This window comes from Trichosurus vulpecula, chromosome 4, assembly GCF_011100635.1.
Source record: "Trichosurus vulpecula isolate mTriVul1 chromosome 4, mTriVul1.pri, whole genome shotgun sequence".
Lineage (NCBI taxonomy): Eukaryota > Metazoa > Chordata > Mammalia > Diprotodontia > Phalangeridae > Trichosurus > Trichosurus vulpecula.
Genome location: NC_050576.1, coordinates 216494933 through 216516797, shown reverse-complemented (window position 1 = coordinate 216516797; position 21865 = coordinate 216494933). Strand labels below are relative to the sequence as shown.

At 46.6% G+C, this 21865-nt stretch overlaps 1 protein-coding gene across 4 annotated transcripts in view; it reads left to right on the top strand.

Annotated features, from left to right (window-relative positions):
* The window catches only part of BAIAP2 (BAR/IMD domain containing adaptor protein 2), a 171514-nt gene that overhangs the window by 133249 nt on the left and 16400 nt on the right, over positions 1-21865 (top strand). For all 4 annotated transcript variants that reach the window (XM_036754695.1, XM_036754697.1, XM_036754698.1 and 1 more), the window contains exons 7-12: positions 3645-3797; positions 9251-9478; positions 9929-10130; positions 11844-12045; positions 13548-13616; positions 16878-17043. In XM_036754695.1, the coding sequence (XP_036610590.1) occupies positions 3645-3797; positions 9251-9478; positions 9929-10130; positions 11844-12045; positions 13548-13616; positions 16878-17043 (1020 nt within the window). The remainder of the gene's footprint in view (positions 1-3644; positions 3798-9250; positions 9479-9928; positions 10131-11843; positions 12046-13547; positions 13617-16877; positions 17044-21865) is intronic.

The following is a 21865-nucleotide window of genomic DNA, read 5'->3' as shown; positions in this document are numbered from 1 at the left end:
AGGTTGCAGATTCCATGCTTCAGCCGGCTTACAGTGGGAGACGTACCTCTTTGCATTCCCCCAGCCCACCCAGGCTCGCTTTCTTTCCATCCATCCTGTATTTTGTCTCCTTGTAACAGAGCTGGAGAGCAGGGCTGGGAGCCTGCAGGTTGAGTTGCTGCGAAATCCCGGTGGGCGGACGAGCGGCGTGGGCGTTGTGGGGGAAGGGAGGCAGAGGGAACAGCTTGTATTGCATTTACCAGCAATTGTTTTCCCCTCTCTCTTCTTCCCCCACCTCCCACCTTGCTCATAGACACACACACACACACACACACACACACACACACACACACACACACACACACACACACACATACACACACACCCAGGCAAAAGCCCACAGGCTGAGTCAGTGTGTGGGGGAGGGAGCTGATGAGTCACAGGTGTGGGGGGTGGTGTGTAGGGGGGCGTCCCTTCCCCAGTATTCTCACTGTGGTTGCCCCCTGCTGGGATGACATGACTTTTAAAAAGAAGAAAGAGGGATGTAAGCTGCTTGTCTTTGAAAAAACATCTGAAAAAAAGGATTTGCTGGACTGGAGCGCCAGCAGATTGGAGGCCTGACTTAAAGATGTGTCAGCCATCACTGCTCATGTGGAACTGCATGGGGGCAGCTCAGGCCTACCACTTAGTGTCAGGCTCCTGACCGTTCAGGGAGCCTGGAGAGGGGGTGGATGAGTGGGTGGGAAATAAGACAAGACATGGGGATCTAGAAAGGTCTCCCTGTCTGTGAGCCTGGAAGAGGTTTTGGAATCATATGGAATATCAAATAAAAAAACCCCAGAGCAGTCAGTCTCCTTCCACCAAAGTTCTTCAAAGGCACCTGAGGAGCAGGTCCTATTAGGTCAGAATATCGGCCTGTTGATGGACTGACTATGTATATGTTGTCCAAGAACCAGCCTAGCTCAGCTGAGACAGGCTTGGGATGGCTGATTGGCCTCAGGGTTTTTTGAACCACATAGGCTCTCTTCTGAAGGGATGGGAACTTTGTTGTTACAAGGGACAGAATACCTGAACCAGTCACAGGTCTGTGGAGTATCGAAGGGTCCGAGCAAGTCTGCCACCATGTTTACAGAAATCTTTTAGGACACTCCCTGGTTTTTTCTATCCAGCCTCAAAAAGGAAGCTGGCTAGGGAAGAATGAATAGCAGAGTTTCCAGCTCTGCTTCCCCTCCTGAATGTCCCTTCGAGATAATCAAAGCTCACACATGGGAATGTAGCACTTTCAGTCTATGTTTCCTTGTTTTGGCTGAGGACTGTAGGCTATGGAGGTAGACATAAAAACGAAACAAGCAAACAAAAAGAAAATAGAAACAGATAAACATAGAAGAAACAGGGGGGGTGGGCAGGAGGAAAATAATTTCTTCAAAGGCCACTTCTAGAAACTTCATCCGTCGGCAGACCCAGAAGACAAAAGACTTGATAGGCAAGGTGGTCAGATGCCTTCAAAGTTGATGTTTCTATCAGTGGGATCTGAGAGCCCAGCTTTGAGTTGGGAAATGTCAAGATTACAAATACTCTTCCTCACCAGAAGAGGAAGATGTCCAGAATAAAGACTAACAACCAATCTCATGCTTGCGGTCAACTCTTCATCATTTGAAGAGCCTTGGGATAGGAGATCCAAAAATCTCTGTTTTGGGAAAACACACACACACACACACACACACACACACACACACACACACACACAGACTTCCCACCCCCACCCCCTCCTAAGGGAAGGTGCTGCAGATTTACCTTCCCAATTATGGTTTCCCTAGCTAATGTTCAAGTAGAGAAACTGTTGTGATAGAACACGTCACTCCATTAGAGTCAGAGACAAGTTCAAGCCCCACCTTTGACAGATATGGGCTCCAGATAAGTCCTTAACCTCTAAGGCTATAAATTAGAAGGGAAGTGCTGATCTGTTTTGGTGGAGGGAATTTCCATACCAGGAGGGCAGCAAACTAATGAGAATCACTGATCTGGAGGATTCTTTACCATCTCCTCCCTACCAGTGTTCAAATGAGCGTGTATTCATTTAGTTTTTATTAAACAACCTTTTAAGAAGCAACCAGCCCCGAAGACCTGGGTTCAAATCCCCTCCTCTGATATATGCCACAAATACCATGTGACCCTGGACAAGTCACAGTGTCCCAAACAAGTCTTTTAAGATGATAAGTTGCAGAGCAGGTGCCTATCCATGTTGGTAGAGAGAGACTTTCATCATTGAGAGTTCCCAGCATCAGTAAAACCACAAGTGCAGTCCTCCCCGCCATCCCCTAAAAAAACCCAAGCCCTGCCCCCCAACACCTCCACCCCCACCACAGCTCATTGAAATGTCTCTGAACATGAACCTTCTCATGGGTTCTGTTTGGTGTAGGCCACCAGCCTGGGAACAGCCCAGGTACTGTCTGTGAATGACCTGGAACTAAAGGTAATGCTCCTCAAATGAGGAAGGGCTGAATAGGTTGTTTGTACGAACTGATGCATGCAAGGTGAAGTGAGGAGGACTGGGAATAGAACAACGTATACCATCACATCAGAAACAGTTCTGAAGGCTTTTGTAAACTGGTGAAGGATGAAATGAGCAGAACCAGGAAAACAACACGATTCTATTTTAATACAGTAACAGCATGGTAAAGATAGATAATTTTGAAAGATGTCAGAACCACGATCAATACGTTGACCATCCATGATTCCAAAGGACGCGACGAAACCACACTATCCATCTTCTGAGAGAGAAGTAGTAGATTTAGGGTGCAGAATGCTGGATAGATAGATAGACACACACACACATATACATCTATGTTTCTATACACACATGTTTGTATACAGCCAATAAGGGAATTTGTTTCGTTCAACTGCACTTATTTGCTGGAAGGAATTTGGTTTTCTCTTCTTTTTCGGTGGAGGGTTAGGAAGGAGAGAAAATAGATTTCATTCTTTTTATTTTTTATTTTTGGTAGAGAGGTGAGGGGATGCTACAGATGTGGCGTGTTGCTTGACTTCACTGTATCATTAGTTTTGCTTAGTTTGTTACAGTAGAACTATCACAGAATTGGGAATAGTAGGTAGATATTTATAATGTAAAATCAAAATAAATCTATAAAATATAATAAAAATTAATAATAAAATTTTTTTAAAAAACCTTTTATTAGTAGGCTACTGTCCCCTGATGGTGGGACTTTTGCATACTAGATTGATCTGATGAATAAAGAAAAGAATGGGTTAGGGTGGTGGGCAGGGTTGGAAGGTGTTTAAACACTTATATCGTGTAGCCACATATTCCAAATGGTGTCACAATTAGCAGCATATATATGGGTGACTTCCCTGGCAAGAAAAGTCATGTTATAAAATGAGGGTTTTTAAAAAATTATTAACAAGGTTTTCTGAAGATTAAAGGCATCTTTTGGGAAGCAAAGAAAAGGTAAATGTTCTAGAACAGCGTAACATAATACAGTTATCAAGAGCACCCTGAATTCATGGCCTCAGAATACATCTCTATTTATGGCCTCTGCTTTGTAAGAATAGTACATACTGTTTATACCTGAGAGCCCGCACAGAACCAAATGTGAGCATATGTTTCTTAGTCACTGGCTCATGAGTTTCTCTTTTTCTTTCCCTAGTACATAGATGCCATCAGTAACAAGCAAGGGGAATTGGAGAACTATGTGTCGGATGGCTATAAGACAGCCCTCACTGAGGAACGGAGAAGGTTTTGCTTCTTGGTGGAAAAGCAATGTGCTGTGGCCAAAAACTCAGTCTCCTACCATTCCAAGGTAAGGCTGCTGACCCAGGCTGGTCCAGGAAGGAGAATTGTGGCCAAGGCTCAGTAAGGTGGTGCCAGGGCACCATCCATATTGGGTGGGATAGCACCGACGAGTGTACGTCCCATTCAAAATTAGTCCAAGGCAATTTCAGAGGAAACTGAGAAGACAGCCCCCCATGAACTGATTCAAAGAGAAGGCCATAGCACTAACAGAAGATGTGTATAAAGATAACATTACAGAGGGAAAAAGACTTTAGGATTCTGCTCAGTGCAATTATAAAATCCAAATCCACAAGTCCAAAAGAACCAAGATGAAACCTGCCACTCATCTCCTGACACAGACATGATGAACTCAAAATGCAGAGGCATACATTTTCCAATACGGCTATTGTGGGAGTTTTTCTTTTTGTTTTTGCCAGACCAATGCAGCTATGGATTAAGGGCTTTAAAAAAATCTATTCAGTGGAGGGGAAGGGTGATAATAGGAGGGACAGATTAATAAATAAAAGGGATTTAGGGGAGTATTTTTTTAAAAAAAATTAGTCCAAAAGGGAACTGAAACACCACTTTCCCAAGAGGGATTTCTCAGAATCCATGCAAGCTTCTCCCAGCTTTTTGTATTAAATGGCAGGTGGTGGTGACCTGCCTAAGAGGACTTTCAAGCCTTGTGTTTGTAATTATCTTTCCACTTTTGCCCACAGCCGTATTTCTTTTTGCTCAGGCCTGCCTTTTGGGGGACCATGGTTCTGGTGCTTCTTTGCCTGAGATTATCCAGGGAAAGAGTCCCTTTTCAGCCTTCTTGAAGCTTAAGCATACCTCTGTAAGCCTGCAGGTTTCCTGGAAGAGGAAGGGGAAGATTAGTCTAGACAGGTTCTTTTCACAGGAGAAGCAAAATGAGATGGTGGTCTAGGACCTTTCACAGGGTTTGTCCTGTCAGTTTGCCAGCACATGCAGACTTCACAAAGATGCCTGGGCTCCTTGTTACATAGATTCTGGTACTCACTGCCTGTTTAGATCAGAGTCCCTTAAATAGAGCAACATCCTGGTGGATGATCCATGCATGGTCCCAGTGTAGATGCAAAAAGTGCCCACTCTTTGTATGCAGACACAATTGTAGTCTTCATCAGCTGTTAATTAAAGAAAGATGCGTCCCCCAGAAAGAAGATCTTAGATTTAGAGCTGGAAGGGACCTTAGAGGCCAGCGAGTCCAAACCCCTCATTTTATAGAGGAGGAAACTGATGCCTGGGAGAAGAGGTAAGCGATTTGCCCAAAGTTACACCAGTGAGAAAGGTGAGATTTGAACTTAGATCCTCTCATTCCAGTGCCACTCAACTACATTGATTTTGGGATAGAATAGTGCCTGTATTAGAGTCACTGTTGTTGCTCTCAGGAATAAGGCCCTGTCAAAGGGCCTGTCATGGGCCCCTGGGCGGGGGCAGTTACCTGCCCAGTAGAGGGCACCTTTCTGCTCTCAGGAGCAGCCAGTCCATGCCTGGGCCAGTCTGAGAAATCCTATTTGTCCTTTGTAAATTAATTGCTCCAACACCCAGTTCAAAAGCACTTTAAAAGTGTTCTAGTCGGCTAATGACACACAAATGGGGAGGCTCTTGGCGGGGAGGAAACAACAGGGGTAAATGCCTCTTCGTCTCAGAGGAAATGGTTAAAAAAATCTCTAGCATCTTTGTCTCCTCCAGAGCACTTTAAATCGTGTGATACAAAAGTTTGCCTGGGGACTCTGAGGCTTCTTGTTGGTGGGGTGGGGGTTGAAGAGGAGGAAGGAAGAAGGGGGGAGAAAAAAGTATGAAATATTAAAGTGCTGTTCCAGCCTCCCACTTGCACATTTTCTCCTGCCTACATCTTTCTTTGCAAGACGAAATGTTCTGGAAGAGAGGAGAGGGGTGGGTTGCTAGGCCCTTCATTCTTAGCGATCAGGGTGGAGAGGCAGGTGTCTGCTCCCCTCTAGCGGTAAACTGGTCGCTGCCAGTCTGTCGCAGGACCTGTGAAAGAGAAACTTAGAGCCTCTGGCCCGGTGAGCATGTGGTCAGGAACTTGGCAGAAGCCCGGCTACCAAGCCTTGTAGGTGAGAGGGCCAGGGCTAAATCTCTTAAGAAGAGTAGGAGGTGTATTTATCAGCAAGGGAGGAACAAGCTGGTCTGAAGGATGCTGAGAGCTATCCCCCATGCCTAGAGGGAGTGCCCTCTCTTTCCTTTTAGCCCTTAGAATTCTTAACTTCTCTAAAGGCTCTGCGCCCAGGTGCCACCCCCTTCCCATCTGTTAGTGCTCTCAGTCTGTCCTCAAATTATCCTGGATTTACTTAATCTATGTACATAGATTAGACTCCCTCCCCTCCCCAATCCCCCAGGAGAACATTAGCTCTTTGAAGGTAGGGTCTGTTTCCATGTCTCCTCAGCAACTAACACAATGCCCTAACTAACTAAGGAGGCACTTAATAATAATGCCTGTTGAATTTAATTGGTTGAATTTTTATGGATCTTATGGGAACTGTGCTCTCGCCTCACCCTCCCCCCCTCACACACAGAGGCCCCAGGAATCTAGAGAGCTGCCGTGTCTACTGGTTTGCTTAGAGTTTCTGTTACTTTGGGCTCTAAGTGACATTTAATATATGCCTGCCGAACAGGAACAAGGGTATAACAGATGAGCCCCGATGAGTCAGACTGATTCTTGAACAATCTATGCTGACTCAATCCCTAGCATATGTTACATGTAACTTACACAAGAGGGGGGAGGGACTGACCCCTAAAATAAAAAAATAAATAAACCTCAGCTTGGTTACTGAAGTATTTTCTTCTATGGATACGTGTGGTATCTACTGGTGGTGATGAGGGGAGAGCATTCATTCACTTAGTCATTCATTCAGCAACCTGGGATTTCTGGGATAGCGATTGGACTTGTGATTCCATTGGCATAGGGAAATCTCTGAGGAGGAAACTCCTGGTAGAAGGTTGGCACCTTCTCACCAACACTGAGAGGTCATACAGCCAACATATATCAGGGGTAGGACTTGAACTGGCTCTGGATTTGAGACAAGCTCTCTATCTGCTACTGCCATTTATTTAAAGACCTTTTCTTGGAGGCAGTCAGGGCTAAGTGACTTGCCCAAGGTCACACAGCTAGTAAGTATCTGAGGTCACATTTGAACTCAGGTCCTCCTGACTCCAGGGCTCTATCTGCTATGCCACCTAGCTTACCCCTAGGACTTAGAATTTATGGAGACGACTGCATTAAGCACTGAATAACTAGCCCGTGCAGTGCTTTGTATTTTGTAGAGGAAACATGGCCTTTATTTTTATGGAGCTCACAGTCTAGGTACCACCTCCAACTGTTCCAGGCCCAAAGCCCCTTCTTTTGGGAAATTCAGATGATTATTGTCATTGTCAGTGATTTTCAGAGTACCCTCAGTGTCAGTACTCCAAGGCAACATGTCCTAAGCATCCAAGAAAACCAAAGCTTTTCCAGAAATGAATTCAAACTCCCCTGCTAGGAAACTGGATGGACTCCAGAAGGTAAGGGTGGGTCCAGGGGTGCAGCCGCTTAGTAGCAGGTTGCTAAGCACTTACTGCATTGGGACGAATAGAAGAAAGAGGCTTATCAAAGCTAGAGAGACTTAAGTATTGGGCTGTGACTCATGACTGTAATCTGGGACAGGCATGCTTGGGGTTTGGCCCCTTAGCTCCCCATGCCAGGAATCAAAACTTACCCAAATCCCATTTGGCCCAGGTGGAAAGCCAAGGAGGTAAAGTCCACATGTGGTATTCTTGCAACTTAGATGGAAACCCTCCATTCCCTCAAGTGCAGGCTACACTGACGACCGTCTCAATCACTGACATACTTTCTGTGTTTCCCATGCTGGCTGCCCCACCACTGACTTAGAAAATAGGGGACTAGAAGAACATAGCGAATTCAGGCAAATAGAGTAAAGTGTGGCCTGTTAAACTTTGATTTTGTCCAAGAAGCCAAGCTGATAGATAGGCAGGCAACTTCTATCTTTGCTGGTGTAGCCCTCGACCCCAGAAGGCAAAGCATGCTGGCATGTCTTATATAAATTGTCTACTTCCTCCAGTATCTAACAAATAGTGGTTGTTATTGCTGTGACATCTGGGCCCATGAGTGCAGGTGGTCAGCCTGCCTTTTGGACAGCATCGCTCACATCCCTGTCCCAATGTATTCTGCTGCCCTCTGGGTCTGAAGCTCATTCTTTTTGATGGATTGGGCTACTCTGTGGGGAATCGCCATTCTGTTAGCAGCCTGTGTCCACTGGCATTCCATTCACTAGCTTGTCTGTTTCCCTACCTCCCACCAATTCCCCACATTCTGGAGAGGGATTATTAGGAGACCTTTGTGAGCTCAACTGTGAATATTAGTCCCCTAGCAACCTCATAGCCTATGGCGGGTTCATTCTCTACCCTTAAACTTTTGGTCAAATCCACCATTTCTGATTGTTTAACTTTTCCCACTTTGTTCGCATGCTCAGGGGAAGAGACTGTTGTGGTACATCAGAGACAAAAAGGCCAGATTCCTGGCATCACTCAGGGCTCTCGGGCCTGGATCTGGACAGCAGCAATTAGTAATCTGTAGGACTCAGGTGGCGTGGCCATGAAGCCCTGCCTTGACCCCTGCTTCAGCTATGGCCTTGTACTCAAACTTCACCTCTCTCTAGATCTGGCCCTTAGGAAGGCAACCCATGATTGGTGTGGGGGATCATGTATTTCCCTCCTGCCCCAAATGATCTCCTCTATTCTTTATTCTTTCCTTCTTATTATAAAATTCAGCCCCTGCTTCCTCTATATTTTCAGGCATTTAGACCTATCTCTACTTTATATTTGTCATCTCCTCTCCCCAGTTTGGGTACCTTAGGTGACTGTGTCTATACTACTAATATAAGTCAGTGCTGGGGCCTGTTCCTCTGTTCTGACACTGAGCTAATGAGTTTAAAGTGGAATGTCAGCTCCCTGAAGGCAACAACAATTTCTTTTTTTTTTTTTTTTTTTGTCTCTTCATCCCCAATGCCTAATGCATAGTAGGCACTTAATAACTCCCACCCTCACTCCCACGTCCTGTGGTCTGGTCTCCAAGAGCCTGCTGTGTTCTGGGACTAAGAATATGAGTCCATTGTTCCGCTTTCCTTTCCATAAAAGACCTTCCTGGTTGGACTTGCCAGTTCAGTCTATTTCTGATCTCTTCTGGGCAGAGAGATTATGTTAAGGAAGTTGTGTGTCTGCCTGACTCTGGATATAGTAGCAGCCAATGACTAAGACTCAAGTGTTTCTGGTTCTTTCCTTCTCTGGGTAAGGCCCACCCTCTCAACACAGAGCAGCCTCTCAGGGAAGAAGAGTGTGTTGGTCGTTGGTTTTTGTGGGAGCTTGAGAGCTTGGTGGGGTGTGTTTTGTTTACAGGTGTAGTTGGGCACTGACATACGCCTCCCCTGTTCTCTCTGGTTTCAGGGGAAGGACATGCTGACTCAGAAACTTCCGTTGTGGCAGCAGTCCTGCGCAGACCCCAATAAAATCCCAGATCGAGCCATCCAACTGATGCAACAGATGGCGGCCAGCAGCAACGGCACAGTCATGCCCAGCTCCCTGTCTGCTTCCAAGTCGAACCTAGTCATCTCAGATCCCATTCCTGGTGCCAAACCACTTCCAGTGCCCCCAGAGCTGGCCCCATTTGTGGGGGTAAGTCTGCCCCACCCTGAGTATGACTGAAATGATCGTTAACAGTATTAATGACACCCCTCTGCTTTTGTGGGAAACCTTCCCTTTTTAAAATGTTTCCATGTAGATTCTTTCCTTGGAGCAAGGATTATTTCTTCTATTTTGCACAAAACAGGACTGCCCAGGGAGGTTATGAGTTCCTTGGGGCAAATAGTAAACCGGTGGTGGAGGCAGGACCAGGATCTGGGGCTCCTACCTCCCAGCCCAGAGTCTCTGATTGGGTGCTTCCTCTGCCAAAAGGAGCATTTCAGGGTTTGAAATGAAAAGCCCGTGGTCTCATAATATTCAGGTCCATGGAAAGTGGGAAGTGTGGTGTTGAAGGACAGATTTTTAAAAATATTTTTCCTCCTTCTTGGAGGCCCGTGTCATAAGCAGAGAAATCTTTCAAGGTGGCTGTCTTTCCCTCCACAGCGTATGTCGGCCCAGGAGAACGTGCCTGTAATGAATGGGGTCTCAGGTCCAGACAGTGAAGACTACAACCACTGGTCTGACAGGAAGCCAGCCCAGCCCAAATCCCTGTCTCCTCCTCAGACCCAGAACAAGATGAGTGACTCCTATTCGAACACGCTTCCTGTGCGCAAGAGTGTTACACCGAAAAACAGCTACGCAACCAGTAAGGGGCGTCCTGCTTCTGCAGGAGTGGTGGCTGAGCTCTGCACCCACGGGAACTTAGCCCATCACTCAGGGACTGTGCACCTCCACCCCGCTGGGGGGACCACAGAAATGTCCACGTCTATTAGTGGAGGACTGGCAGAACCTGGTTAGGGGATAGGCCACTATAGGCATCTGCCTTAAAGTGCACAGAATGTAGCTCTTGGCATAAAGGGAATGGGGATGAAGAGGATGGTGGAGAGAACCATTAGTTTAATGTTATTAAACTTTGCCAGAATGTCTTTCTTGAGACTTGAGAGCAAATAAACGTTGCTGATGAGAGATGTACTTGATGGAATTAGGGTAGCTCCCTGGTGTGCCGCCTTTAGAATAACAGCCTCTAGTGGGCAGGAGCTTTCCTCTGAATTTCTTTCTAATAGTGCCCAACAAGGTGAGGAAGGCAGCATGGTAATTACCAAATGAGCTAACATACGTAAAGTGCTTTCCAAACCTTAATGCGTTCTGTAAGAGCTAATTAGTCAAGAGTCAATAAACGTTTATTAAGCACCTACTATGTGCCAGGCACATTGGGCAGCTAGGTGGCTCAGTGGAGAGAGCACGGGGCTTGGAATCAGGCAGACTCATTTTCCTGAGTTCAAATGTGACCTCAGACACTTACTAGCTGTGTGACCCTAGGCAGGTCACTTCACCCTGTTTGCCTCAGTTCCTCATCTGTAAAATAAATTGGAGAAGGACATGGCAAACTACTCCAGAACCCCAAATGGGGTCGCAAAGAGTCAGACACAGCAGAAATGACTGAACAACAAAATGTGCCAGGCCCTGTGCTAAGCACCAGGGATACAGATATGAAAAAAAAGACAGTCCCTGCCTCAGGGAGCTTACAGTCTAACAGGGGAAGATGGGAAGTGGACAGACCATAGGGGTGGGGGTGGAAGTACCCGACTCAGGGGGCACGGTGGAAAAGTCAGAGCAGTCCCAGAGTAGTGCAGTCGGACAGGGAGTGAGAAGTGAGGAGATTGGTCTGCCTTCTTACCCATAATCACCGTGATCCGGTGTGGTAGACTGGGCACAGATGACTATTTTCTGGACAATAGCAATGATTATAGTAGGTGGCATTTATACCAAATCACTTTATGTATAGAGGGTAATGAATAATAAATAATAAATAAATGGTAATGAAAAATGATAAGTAAATTAAAATAATAAATATGTAGATGGTAATGAATAATAAATAATAAAAATGTAATGAAAAATGATAAATAAATTGAAAATAAATAATAAATATATAGATGGTAATGAATTTAAAAAATAACAGCCATAAAAATGAGTATCTGCATATTGTGATTTGAGGTTTGCAAAGCACTTTCTAGATGGACGAGCCAGCTGCTCGAGGTCGTACAGATATCAAGTGGCAGAGCTGAGCCTGGAGCCCCCAGATCTTTTGATCCCCAGCCCAGGATTCCATGTGCTTTACACTTCACTACATTATTCCTCAAGCCTGTTGTAATTAGATCAGAAATTGCTCAAATAGAGGATGCCAATTAAATGCCCATCCAGTGCTGCATTCCTCGGGGCTTTTTATAAATCCCCAGAGTGTAGCGTGGCTCTAAGCCAGTTGTGATCTTTCTCTCTTTATACTGTCATCACCCCTCCCCCCACCCCATGGTGTCCTAGGGAGGGGCTCTGACCTCTTGCTCTCTGTTGTTTTGGCCAGCCGAGAACAAAACTCTTCCTCGATCTAGCTCCATGGCAGCTGGTCTGGAGCGAAACGGCCGAATGAGAGTGCAAGCCATCTTCTCCCATGCTGCTGGTGACAACAGTACCCTTCTGAGCTTCAAAGAGGGAGATCTCATCACCCTGCTGGTTCCCGAGGCCCGAGATGGCTGGCACTATGGGGAGAGCGAGAAAACTAAAATGTGAGAGCTCCTGGGCCTTTGTCCCTGTCATCGCCTTCTTGTCTGATTTGGCCAGTGGGAAGCCCCCTACCCGAAGGCCAGGGAGATCTCCCTGTATGCGCGGAGAAGACTGGGCAGAGTTTGTTTTAGGAGATTGGGGAGGCCTGGCATCCTAATTTTGGGGCCCTAAATCATCCTACCACTTTTGAGTAATCTGAAACTATTGCTTAATGCTCTGGCCAGCTTACTTGTTCCTCAGTTTCTCCAGTTGCCACTACTGTCCCCCCACTTCACTTCTTTCCTGGGATGTCTTTGCCAGTCCAAGATGGAAGAGAGACAGACTGAGTCCTACTCTCAGCTCCAAAATTGGCTTCCTAAATTCTGTCTCTGAATTTCTGCAACCCATCCTAAACCAGGACAGGGCGGCTTTGGGCAAGACAGCACAGGGGAGGGACAACTGCAGACTGATGACTGTGTAACACGTAAGCTACAACTAGCTTGCTTCTGCCCTTGGGTCGGAGACTCATCCTGTGATGTTGGTTGCCTTAGAGCCAAGTTTGGGGGATAATTTTTAAGAGCAGAGAGGTCTCTGGAAGATAATCCAGTTCCTGCCCTGGTCCTTGGGCCTCTTTATAGCCTGCCCTTTTTGTGTTTAGTTCTGGGAATAATTTGGGATTCAGATGTGTGCTCACTGCCAAGGCCCCGCTGGGATCCAGGCAATGGCATGGCACTGAAAATGTCCCTTTCCCACTCTATGGATGACCTGCTTCCAGAAATGAAAGATCTGCAGATGGCCCTGGCATGGCAGTTCCTGTGGCAGAATCCATCATCCTCAGCGATGGGCTTGTGGCCAGCTGACCCACAAGTGTGCAGCTAGCCTCTCGGCCCCAGCCCTCCTCATTCTGCCTCAGCCACAGAGGTCATACTGCCTCTGGCCCTGCTCTTCTCAGCAGGGCCTCAGCTGGCCACTTCATGGGCACTGCAGCTTGGAGTTGCTTCAGCTGGAGCATGGATGGATCTGAATATTTCCCACGTGTTAAACATAGCTGCGAAAAGGGAAGGGTGGGAGTAAAGTGAAAGAAAACAAAGAAATTGGGGCAGTTAGGTGGTGCAGCGAATATAGCACTGGCCCTGCAGTCAGGAGTACCAGAGTTCAAATCTGGCCTCAGACACTTGACACTAGCTGTGTGACCTTGGGCAAGTCACTTAACCCCAATTGCCTCATCTCCCCCTTCCAAAAAAGAAAGAAAGCAAAGAGAGGAGTTGGAAACAGACAAAATCCCCATTTTGTAAACTGAGGGAGACGTGGACCCTGAAATTGCTGTGACTGATGGTGGCAGAGCTAAAATGTTTGAATTTCCAAGCTCCTTATCCACCTCAAAGTCCCTGTATATTCTGGCTATAAGGCAAGTAAGTGGAAAGGGTGTCCTTGGAAGTACAGTTTTCTCACCTAGTGTATGAGTTTCATTTGAGGGGAGGACGCCAGAGACCCCTCTTTTTACTTTTGTGTGGTTCTCTTCCAGGAGAGGCTGGTTCCCTTTCTCCTATACCCGGGTCTTGGACAGTGAAGTCAGCGACAGGTTGCATATGAGGTAAGCCACAACCCTTGGGCCTGGAATGGGTCTAGAGGCGGTAACAACTCAGCATTTGTGCTGTGGTCAAGATGAATGAATTGTCCTTCACCATGGTGTTCTGGCTCTGTCTCAGGAGGAAATAGGACCTAGGACCTAGCATTCAACTGAGAAGCATAGGAGGCAACTAGGCAGCACAGCGGATGAGCACTGGGCCTGAAGTCAGGAAGCCCTGAGTTCAAATCCAGCCTCAGACACTAGCTCTCTGACCCTATGTCTATCACTTAATCTCTGTTTGCCTCAGTTTCCCCTTATGTAAAATGGGGGTGATAATAACAGCACCTACTTCCTAGGATTGTCATGAGGCTCAAATGAGATAATTACTGTAAAGCGCTTAGCATTGTGCCTGGTACGTAGTAAGTGCTATATAAATTTTAGCTATTAATTTTATTGTTATTATTATAGAGCTTAAAGGGACCTTAGAAGCGATCAAATACAACTGCTTCATTTTAAAGATGAGGATGCTGGTATCCAGATAGGTAAAGGCCAGCCGAGCCTGAATTTGAACACAGGCCCTCTGGCAGTAAGCCCCGTTGCCTCCTTAGTTGAAAAAGGAGCCACTGCTTGTGAATGGGATTGACAACGGTGAAGGACACATTGGACTTCATCGCTGTGTCACTCGGGATCAGCAAAACCAACCAAATGCTTGAGTTTTGCTCGTCACTTTTTTCTGGCTTCAATTTCTGGTCCCTGCTAGCTAGCTGTCCTTCTGGAGACTCTTCCACTCCCATCCCCACCGTAGCAATTAGAGTCCCAGTGACCTTGGAAACTCATCCCTCAGCCCTCAGACCCAGAAAGTAGGACCAGACCTTGTGTTGCCAGCCCTGTCCCCTACCTCCTCAGAGCCGTGGGCACTCAGAGAGAGCTCGCTGGGGAGTCGGGACACAGGGCAGCTGGCTTCTGGAGCCTCAGTTCCGGGTGTCTCTAGGAAGGGGCAAGCAGATGGCGTGTGGATCAGAGAAGAAGACACTATGGGGACAAAAGGAAATAGAAAGGGTCAGGAGGAAAAAGGCAAGTGGGAGATTCTCAGGGATGAGCGGCCAGCCTTCTCTTCCTGATTGCTCCGGGCTCTGTCCACCACCCACACTCTGACCTCAGGAGTGGTCCCTTTGACCTTCTTATGGGAGAGGAGCAGAGCAGCCGTTCTTCAGTCTGTTGTAGGAGTGGTGGGAGGTCCCCACATAGTGACAGATATACAGGCAAGTTGTGGATCGGGCGATTGAGCAATGTTGCCTGTCTTTATAGGTCTTAAGGGGGAAGGAAGAGAAGATGGAAAGGAGTAAGCATTTATGTAGCACCTACTGTGTGCTAGGCGTTTTACAAATATTGTCTCATTTGGTCCTCACAACAACCCTTGGGGCGGGGGTGTAGCAGCAAACATCCTAGCATACCCAGGATGGCCTGCTAGCACAGGTTCTTTGATCTTCTTTTAAAGGAAAAATAGCTTTTAAAAGGGTCAACAATCTTACTTTAATTAAACATACACACACACACACACACATATATATATATCATTCTCTTAGTTTGGGGGAGAGGTCAGCACCCTGAACATAGAGAAAATACAAACAGAGAAAATAGCACAGATCAACAGACAGGGCTTCTGTCTGAGAAATTAGCACAGATCAACAGACAAATCCAACTGTCTGACCAAAGCAATACATACATAGTTACCAGAGAGAGAAACACCAACATCTGAGTTTTCAAAGGGGGAATGGGGGTGCTCCTTGATGGCTACCCAGAGTCTAGTCTGGCCAAATCAAACAAACATTCTTCCAATGAGTGAGCCCTGAAGCAAAATGCTAACCTCAGAATACATATACAGCCAGAAGGCATCACAACCCTTGTGCTTCAATGCCGAATTACCAAAAGGTGTGGAAGCCTTCAAGTAAGCAAGCCTTCCCATAAGCAAGCTTTCCCTTTAAACAAGTTACTCCCGCAATGGGCTTCATGTGACTCAGCTGGAAGCTGGAGTTCAAAACAGCAAGACATCACGGCTGAACACATGTGGTCACATTAGCCTATTAATGAATGGGGAAAGATCTTCCTATTCCATTAACATCACAGGAGGTGCTGTCACTATCCCTGTTTTAGCATTGAGGAAAGTGAGCCAGACAGCTGAAGTGACTTGCCCAGGGTCACACAGCTGGTAAGTATCTGAGACTGGATTTGAACTCGGATCTTCCTGACTCCAGGCCCAATGTTCCATCCGCTTTGCCACCAGCTGCCAAAGATTACTCTTGATGCTGAGAAGGTAATGGTAGGGGATGGGATTCCATGTTGAAATCTTTGGGCAGTTTAACAGAGTTGTGCTATTAAAGAGGAGCACCCTGACAGCTTTTAAGATAAAGGCTGGCTATAAAAAAGGAAAATTAGAAAAGGAAGGGCATTTTTTTCCTAAAAAAAAAAATTAGAAAAACATTCTTTGTTTCTTCTGAGTCCTCCCTTTGAGGTCAACTTCTAGTCTTGGCTCAGAGACAACCTGGTCACAGATTCCAAAGCATCTCATCGTTTAGGGTTTGTCTATACAAATTAGAATGTCCCAGATGGGAGTTTGACAAAATGTTTGAAATTTAGGCAACTGAATCAGCAACTAGGATCAACTGCTTTTTTTGTTATCTTTTGTTTTTATATAATTTTCATTTCCAAAAACATCCCTCTCCCTCCCCCTCCACAGTGAGTCATCTCTTGTAATCATGAATTTTAAAAGAACTTTAAAAGAAGCAAGGGGTAAAAAAGCATTTCAGCAAAACCAATGAACACATTAATCATGTCAAACAGCATATGCAATATGCCACACCAGTAGTCCCCACCTCACCAGAGAGGGATGGGAGGTGCATATTTTCCTGCTTTTCTTTGAGGTAGGGGCCAACTTCTTAGAAAATAACAGGATGGGGGGCAGCTAGGTGGCACTGTGAATAGAGCACTGGCCCTGGAATCAAGAGGACCTGAGTTCAAATTTGGCCAATAGCTATGTAACCCTGGGTAAATCACTTGACTCTGATTGCCTTTCCCCAAACCCAGAATAACAGGATTGGGATGGTTAGTTTGGACAGGAAATGGGTTTGAAAATAGGGATTCCCTGCTGAGGTGAGGTGGTCATGGCCCCCGAAGTCATCCTGCCAGCTAAAGGTGGGGAGTGGGTTAGATGACCTCCAAGGCAAACTGTTACCTGGAGAGCAGAGTATGGCATTCACTTACCCCGCCTTCCCTTGTTTCATATAGCCTGCAACAAGGGAAGAGCAGCAGTACAGGCAATCTCCTAGACAAAGAGGATCTGGCCATCCCACCCCCGGATTATGGTGTGTCCTCTTCAAGGGCCTTCCCTGCCCAGACGGCCAGCACCTTCAAGCAAAGACCTTACAGCGTGGCTGTACCTGCCTTCTCCCAGGTGAGACCGTCCTACCGGCCAAGACGAGGGGCTTCTATAGGGCTGGCAGAGCAGCTTAGGGAGTCTGAACCTGCTGGAGCCATGCCCTGGCTCTGATTTGTCTGGGTGGAAGCCTAAAGCCTGGGGAGCTGAGCCATGAAGGTCCTTTGGTGGAGTGGGGTCTAGCCAATAGATGATTGGCTTCAGAACCTCCCCTTCATTTTCTTGGTGGGGGGTGTTGATACATAAGGAAGGTTGGTTTTCACTGGACTTCTTACTTGCCACCCCTCCTGAGGTAAGGGGAATGATCCATAGAGAAAGGGTTGAAAACAAAACTCAACAACAACAAAAACGTCATTCTCCAGACAAACACCTCAGGATCCCTCAAACTGTTTCCTTCCATTTGCTAACCCCCTCCCTGCCTCCCCCTAAAATATCACTAGCTGGGAGCAGGATCACCTTACTTCAGCTTTATACTATGTACAAGCTCCTTGGTTAAATAAACTTTGACAAAAATATCTGTGGTGCCACCCCCCCCCCCGCCCCCAACAATGCTGTATATGCATCCCCAAACACAGAAGAGGTCTGTCCTTGATGTGTGTTATGGAGGGTGGGGGGAAGGCTTCCATGTGGGTCTATTTCAGGTCATTGAGATTTTTCTCCAAAAGTTCATTGCAGGATTTCCTTACAACTTACAGCCGGGCATTTAAAGACAGTGCCAGTGGTCTCTGCCAACCACTCCCCACTCACTACTAGCCTTATACCAAGGCAACAGCCGTGAGTCCTGGCAGATGCCGTGTTTCCATTGTGACCGTCATGCCCCAGCTAGTGGAGCCTTTGGGTTTGGTGTTCTCTTATTGTGGGCAAAGGTATGATTTAAAATGAGTGTGGGAGAGAAGAGCCCTCTTGCAAGGCTCAGGTGGCCTGGAGGAGCCATTTGGAACCTAGCCGCACAGCCAAGTAAACACCCAGTTGACAATGGAACCTTCAGAGCTGCTCTCCTCGTTATTACAAACAGCTTTCGTGGTGGGTGGGGACCTCTGATCTTCTGGCTCAGCTCCTTCAAACAGAGCCTAGAGTTTGTTTTTTGTTTGTTTTGCAAACCTGGGGAAAAAAAAATATTGCCAGCTTGGACATAGATGGTGGCTTCACGTGACTCCCTTCGCTTGTCACCATTGACCCATGAGGGTAGAAGGGACCATAGTCCATTTCTTTACCCCACCCCCTCCAGGGGATAATATATGTCAACTCTCCTAAGAAGCATGATCTCAATTTTGTCCATTAACAAGTGCTAGGCACAGGGAAGGGAGGGGATACTAAAATATAAAAGCACCCACCCTTTAGAAGTTTACTGTCTAGCTGGGGAGAGCTAGGAACACATGAAACAAATAGAGAATGCATTTTAAAAATAAATTTCTATTGTCCTTTTACATTGCCTACATTTCCCAAACATATCTCTTCTCCTTCCCCCCCCCCCACCTCCCCCCCACCACAAAGAGCCATCCCGTATACTCTAACAATAACAGGGGGGAAGAAAATAGTTCATCCAACACAGCAGCAGGATTCCAAGCCCGTGGTTCCCCTGCCTCCACATAGCCTCAGTGGAGTTGTCTTCTCGTGACTCTCCTTCGGGGCCGAGCTTGATCATTATAATTTCGCAGTGTTCGGCTTGACCTGCTTTGTTGTGGTTGTTTCCGTTGCCACAGTCATTGTTTTTGGCATTCTCATCTTCCCTTCCTTAACTTTGCATGGGTGCATTCCCACAGTGCCAGGCACTGTGCTTCACAACTATCTCACTTGATAACGCTTTCTCAGAGAAAAGAGAGTTCATCAGTTGCAGTGAAATTCGAGAGGAAGGGTTAGAAAGTCAGAGGGCTTGTGTTTGAATCCTGACTCTTCTACGTTCACTGCCTGTATGGCTTTGGACAAGTCCCCTAACTTCTCAGTGTCCTCATTTGTAAAATGATGGAGCTCCAACATAGGACCTCTAAAGGACCTCTCTTTGACCCTGAGATCTATGATTCTGTGATGCCCCTCTCAGCCCCATCGTGTGATGGGACTTTACACCTGTCCTTGAGGGATAGTTACTGCTCATATACATGGAAGGTAAGGGTGGGAGGGCGTTCTATATTGGGACAATAGCATATTCTGAGAAACAGACCTGAGAAACAATAGGTCTTGGTGATAGAGTGGGGAGAAAGAAGTCAATTATGTACAACTTTTTTTTTCCGTTATATTTTCTTTCCCTGTCATACTTTGCTATGGAATCAAGACAAACTCTTTAGGTCAACAGCAACAGTAATGAAATTAGCTTTAGGACTAGAAGTGTTAATAGAAGAAGAGCTCATGAATTTTCTACTTTTTTCCTCCCTTCCAGTTCCCTATCTATTCACACAAGTCAGGTTACCTGCATTGCAGTTTATCCTTGGGCTGTGGGAGCTGTCCCTGGTGGTTCAGAGACATCAGCCCTCCTTCCCGCAATGAGGGAATTCTCCATAAGGAACAGAGCTTTGGGCCCAGAAAAGCCAGGCAACTTGCCCATGGATTATTGTTATCCAAGAGGGTGACTCTGTCTTGGTCATCCCATGATTATGAAAGGGGAGCCAGGGTGCCGATAATACATGCTTCATTTCTGTTTGACTTTTGGATCGCAGTCAGGGACACTTGTCTGCTTCAGCGCTCCCCCTTCTCTTCACCCTTGCGCTTGACACCTGTAGCCTTCTTTTGGCACGGACCCATCCGAGGGGGTAGCCATGTATGTAGAAGTCATATTTGCTTTCTGGTTCCCTCATCTGTATCTTCCATCTCTCCCTGACATACCCTTCCTCTTTCTCCCTTCTCTTCTCTGGCACCTCTCCAGAAGAAGAGCCTGAACTGGGCAGGGGTAGAGTATGCCCCACCATAGCCTGTGTAAACTTCTAAAGGGCGGGTGCTTTTATATTTTAGTATCCCCTCCCTTCTCTGTGCCTTGGGAAGAGTCATTGTATCAGGCTGTGTATCAGTTGTGCACCTGTTTCTCCAAGGGTGAGATACCAGGCAAACTGGACTGCTGGCCGCTAATGACTTCAGTTTGTGGTTCTGGGGCCAAAGGCAGGAACGGGGAAAAAAAAAGCTACAAATTGGCATTTTTAGTGTTTGGAGGCCAACTGTTTTGTCTTACCTTTCTACTACTGGGGCACTTCCACAGGCCCCTGTCCTGCGGACAGACACTTATCTTTATGGCTAGTCTTGCTATTTTGGGGGATTTTTTTAAGGGACATACACAATTTCTGGTTAGCCTCTTCCTGTGCTTTGCATTTTTCCATGTCTTGAGTTTCTGTAGCTTCTTAGTGGCATCAGAAATGAAGGATCTATATGCCTGTGTTGTGTCTGCCCCATTTGGCAATGTGGTATTAGGGCCATCAGAAACCCCTGCAGTTGCTCCTGTGGCCAAGACCCTATGTGAGAAGTGCCAGCATAATCTGAAGCAGATCCTGCTGATCCCTGGGTGCTCCCCAGTAGTCACCTGGTTGTCAGCACTGAAATTAGTGTGTTTCTGGACAACCTCTAAAGAATTACAAGTTAGGAGTCTTGAGAGAATGAAATCACCCTGAACCCAGCCCCTTGTAAACCAATCTTGGGGAAGTGCATCGGGGTAGGCACCAGGTCTGTGAGATTAAAGGATGGGATGGGTTTTCTTGAACAGGAAATGGATGTGAAATTAGAGGTTCCCTACTGGTGCTGAGATGAGTTAAATGTGGCCCCCTGAACTCATTCTGCCTGTTGGGGGAGTACATGACCTGAACCGTGATGCAAACTGTGACCTGAAAGCAGGGTGTGGCCTTTACACCCTCACCAGGTGGGCTGGCGTATACCCCAATGCGCTTCTCCCGAGACTGGCTTCCAAGGGGCTGGATTCAGGTTGAATTCACTCTGGACTCTTAACTTGACTTCCTGACCCAAAGTCTGTCAATTAACCCTCTATAGAAACCACTACATGTAGGAGGAGGTGATTAGCTTGTTGGCCCGTGCCTGAACCTCTTCAGCCAGGTCTCCTCAAATGACACCAGTTCTGAAATCAGTCTTTGAATCGTTTGTCATGAAGGTCTATTAGGGCTTTTTCCTTCTGCAGCTTAGAGGGGTGGGTAGCTTTGCTAGCCCCGTCCTCTATAATTTATCGCTTATGGTGTGAGGCTATAGCTTTTCCCAGGAGAGTTTGCGTTGTGACAGGGATAGTACCAAGGGTACCTTCAGAAGTGTAAAGCGAAGTATCTCTATTCTTTTGTGCATCGTTGGCTGTGTGTCTCACGTGTATCTCACCATATGGAAGCATTCAGCTTGAATAGACAATTATACGTTCCAGTTAAATTTACTGTAAAACCCTGAAGCCTCCACTCTGGTGATTGACAACTCCTTGGTATAGTTCAGAGCTACTGCTGTGAGATTATACAGCTGCCAAGTGCCCAACAGAGAGGGTAGGAGCCCCTGCCTCAGTCTTCAGGAACAGCCCTGGGGGTGGGGGAAAACCCTTGGCATGGTGATGGCCTAAAAAGGATTTGTTCTCGAGGGCCGCAGATTCCACACCCCTGGCCTAGGGGAATATACCAAATCTTTTTTTCCCAATGCCTGAAAAAAGTTAGTTTGGTCCACGTTAGCTTAGGAGGGTGCCCTGATCCTCTTCCCCCTCCTCAGTTGATACATATGTAATTGAATGGACCATCATCTCTACCTAGGCCTTAGCACAACAAATGTTTTCCACGCATTCTACCTTGTCTTCTCATGGGGGCACATTACCTCTCTACCTCCACCTAAGAATTAAATAAACCCACTTGCATCCATAAATAGTAACAGGGAAGAGCAGAGA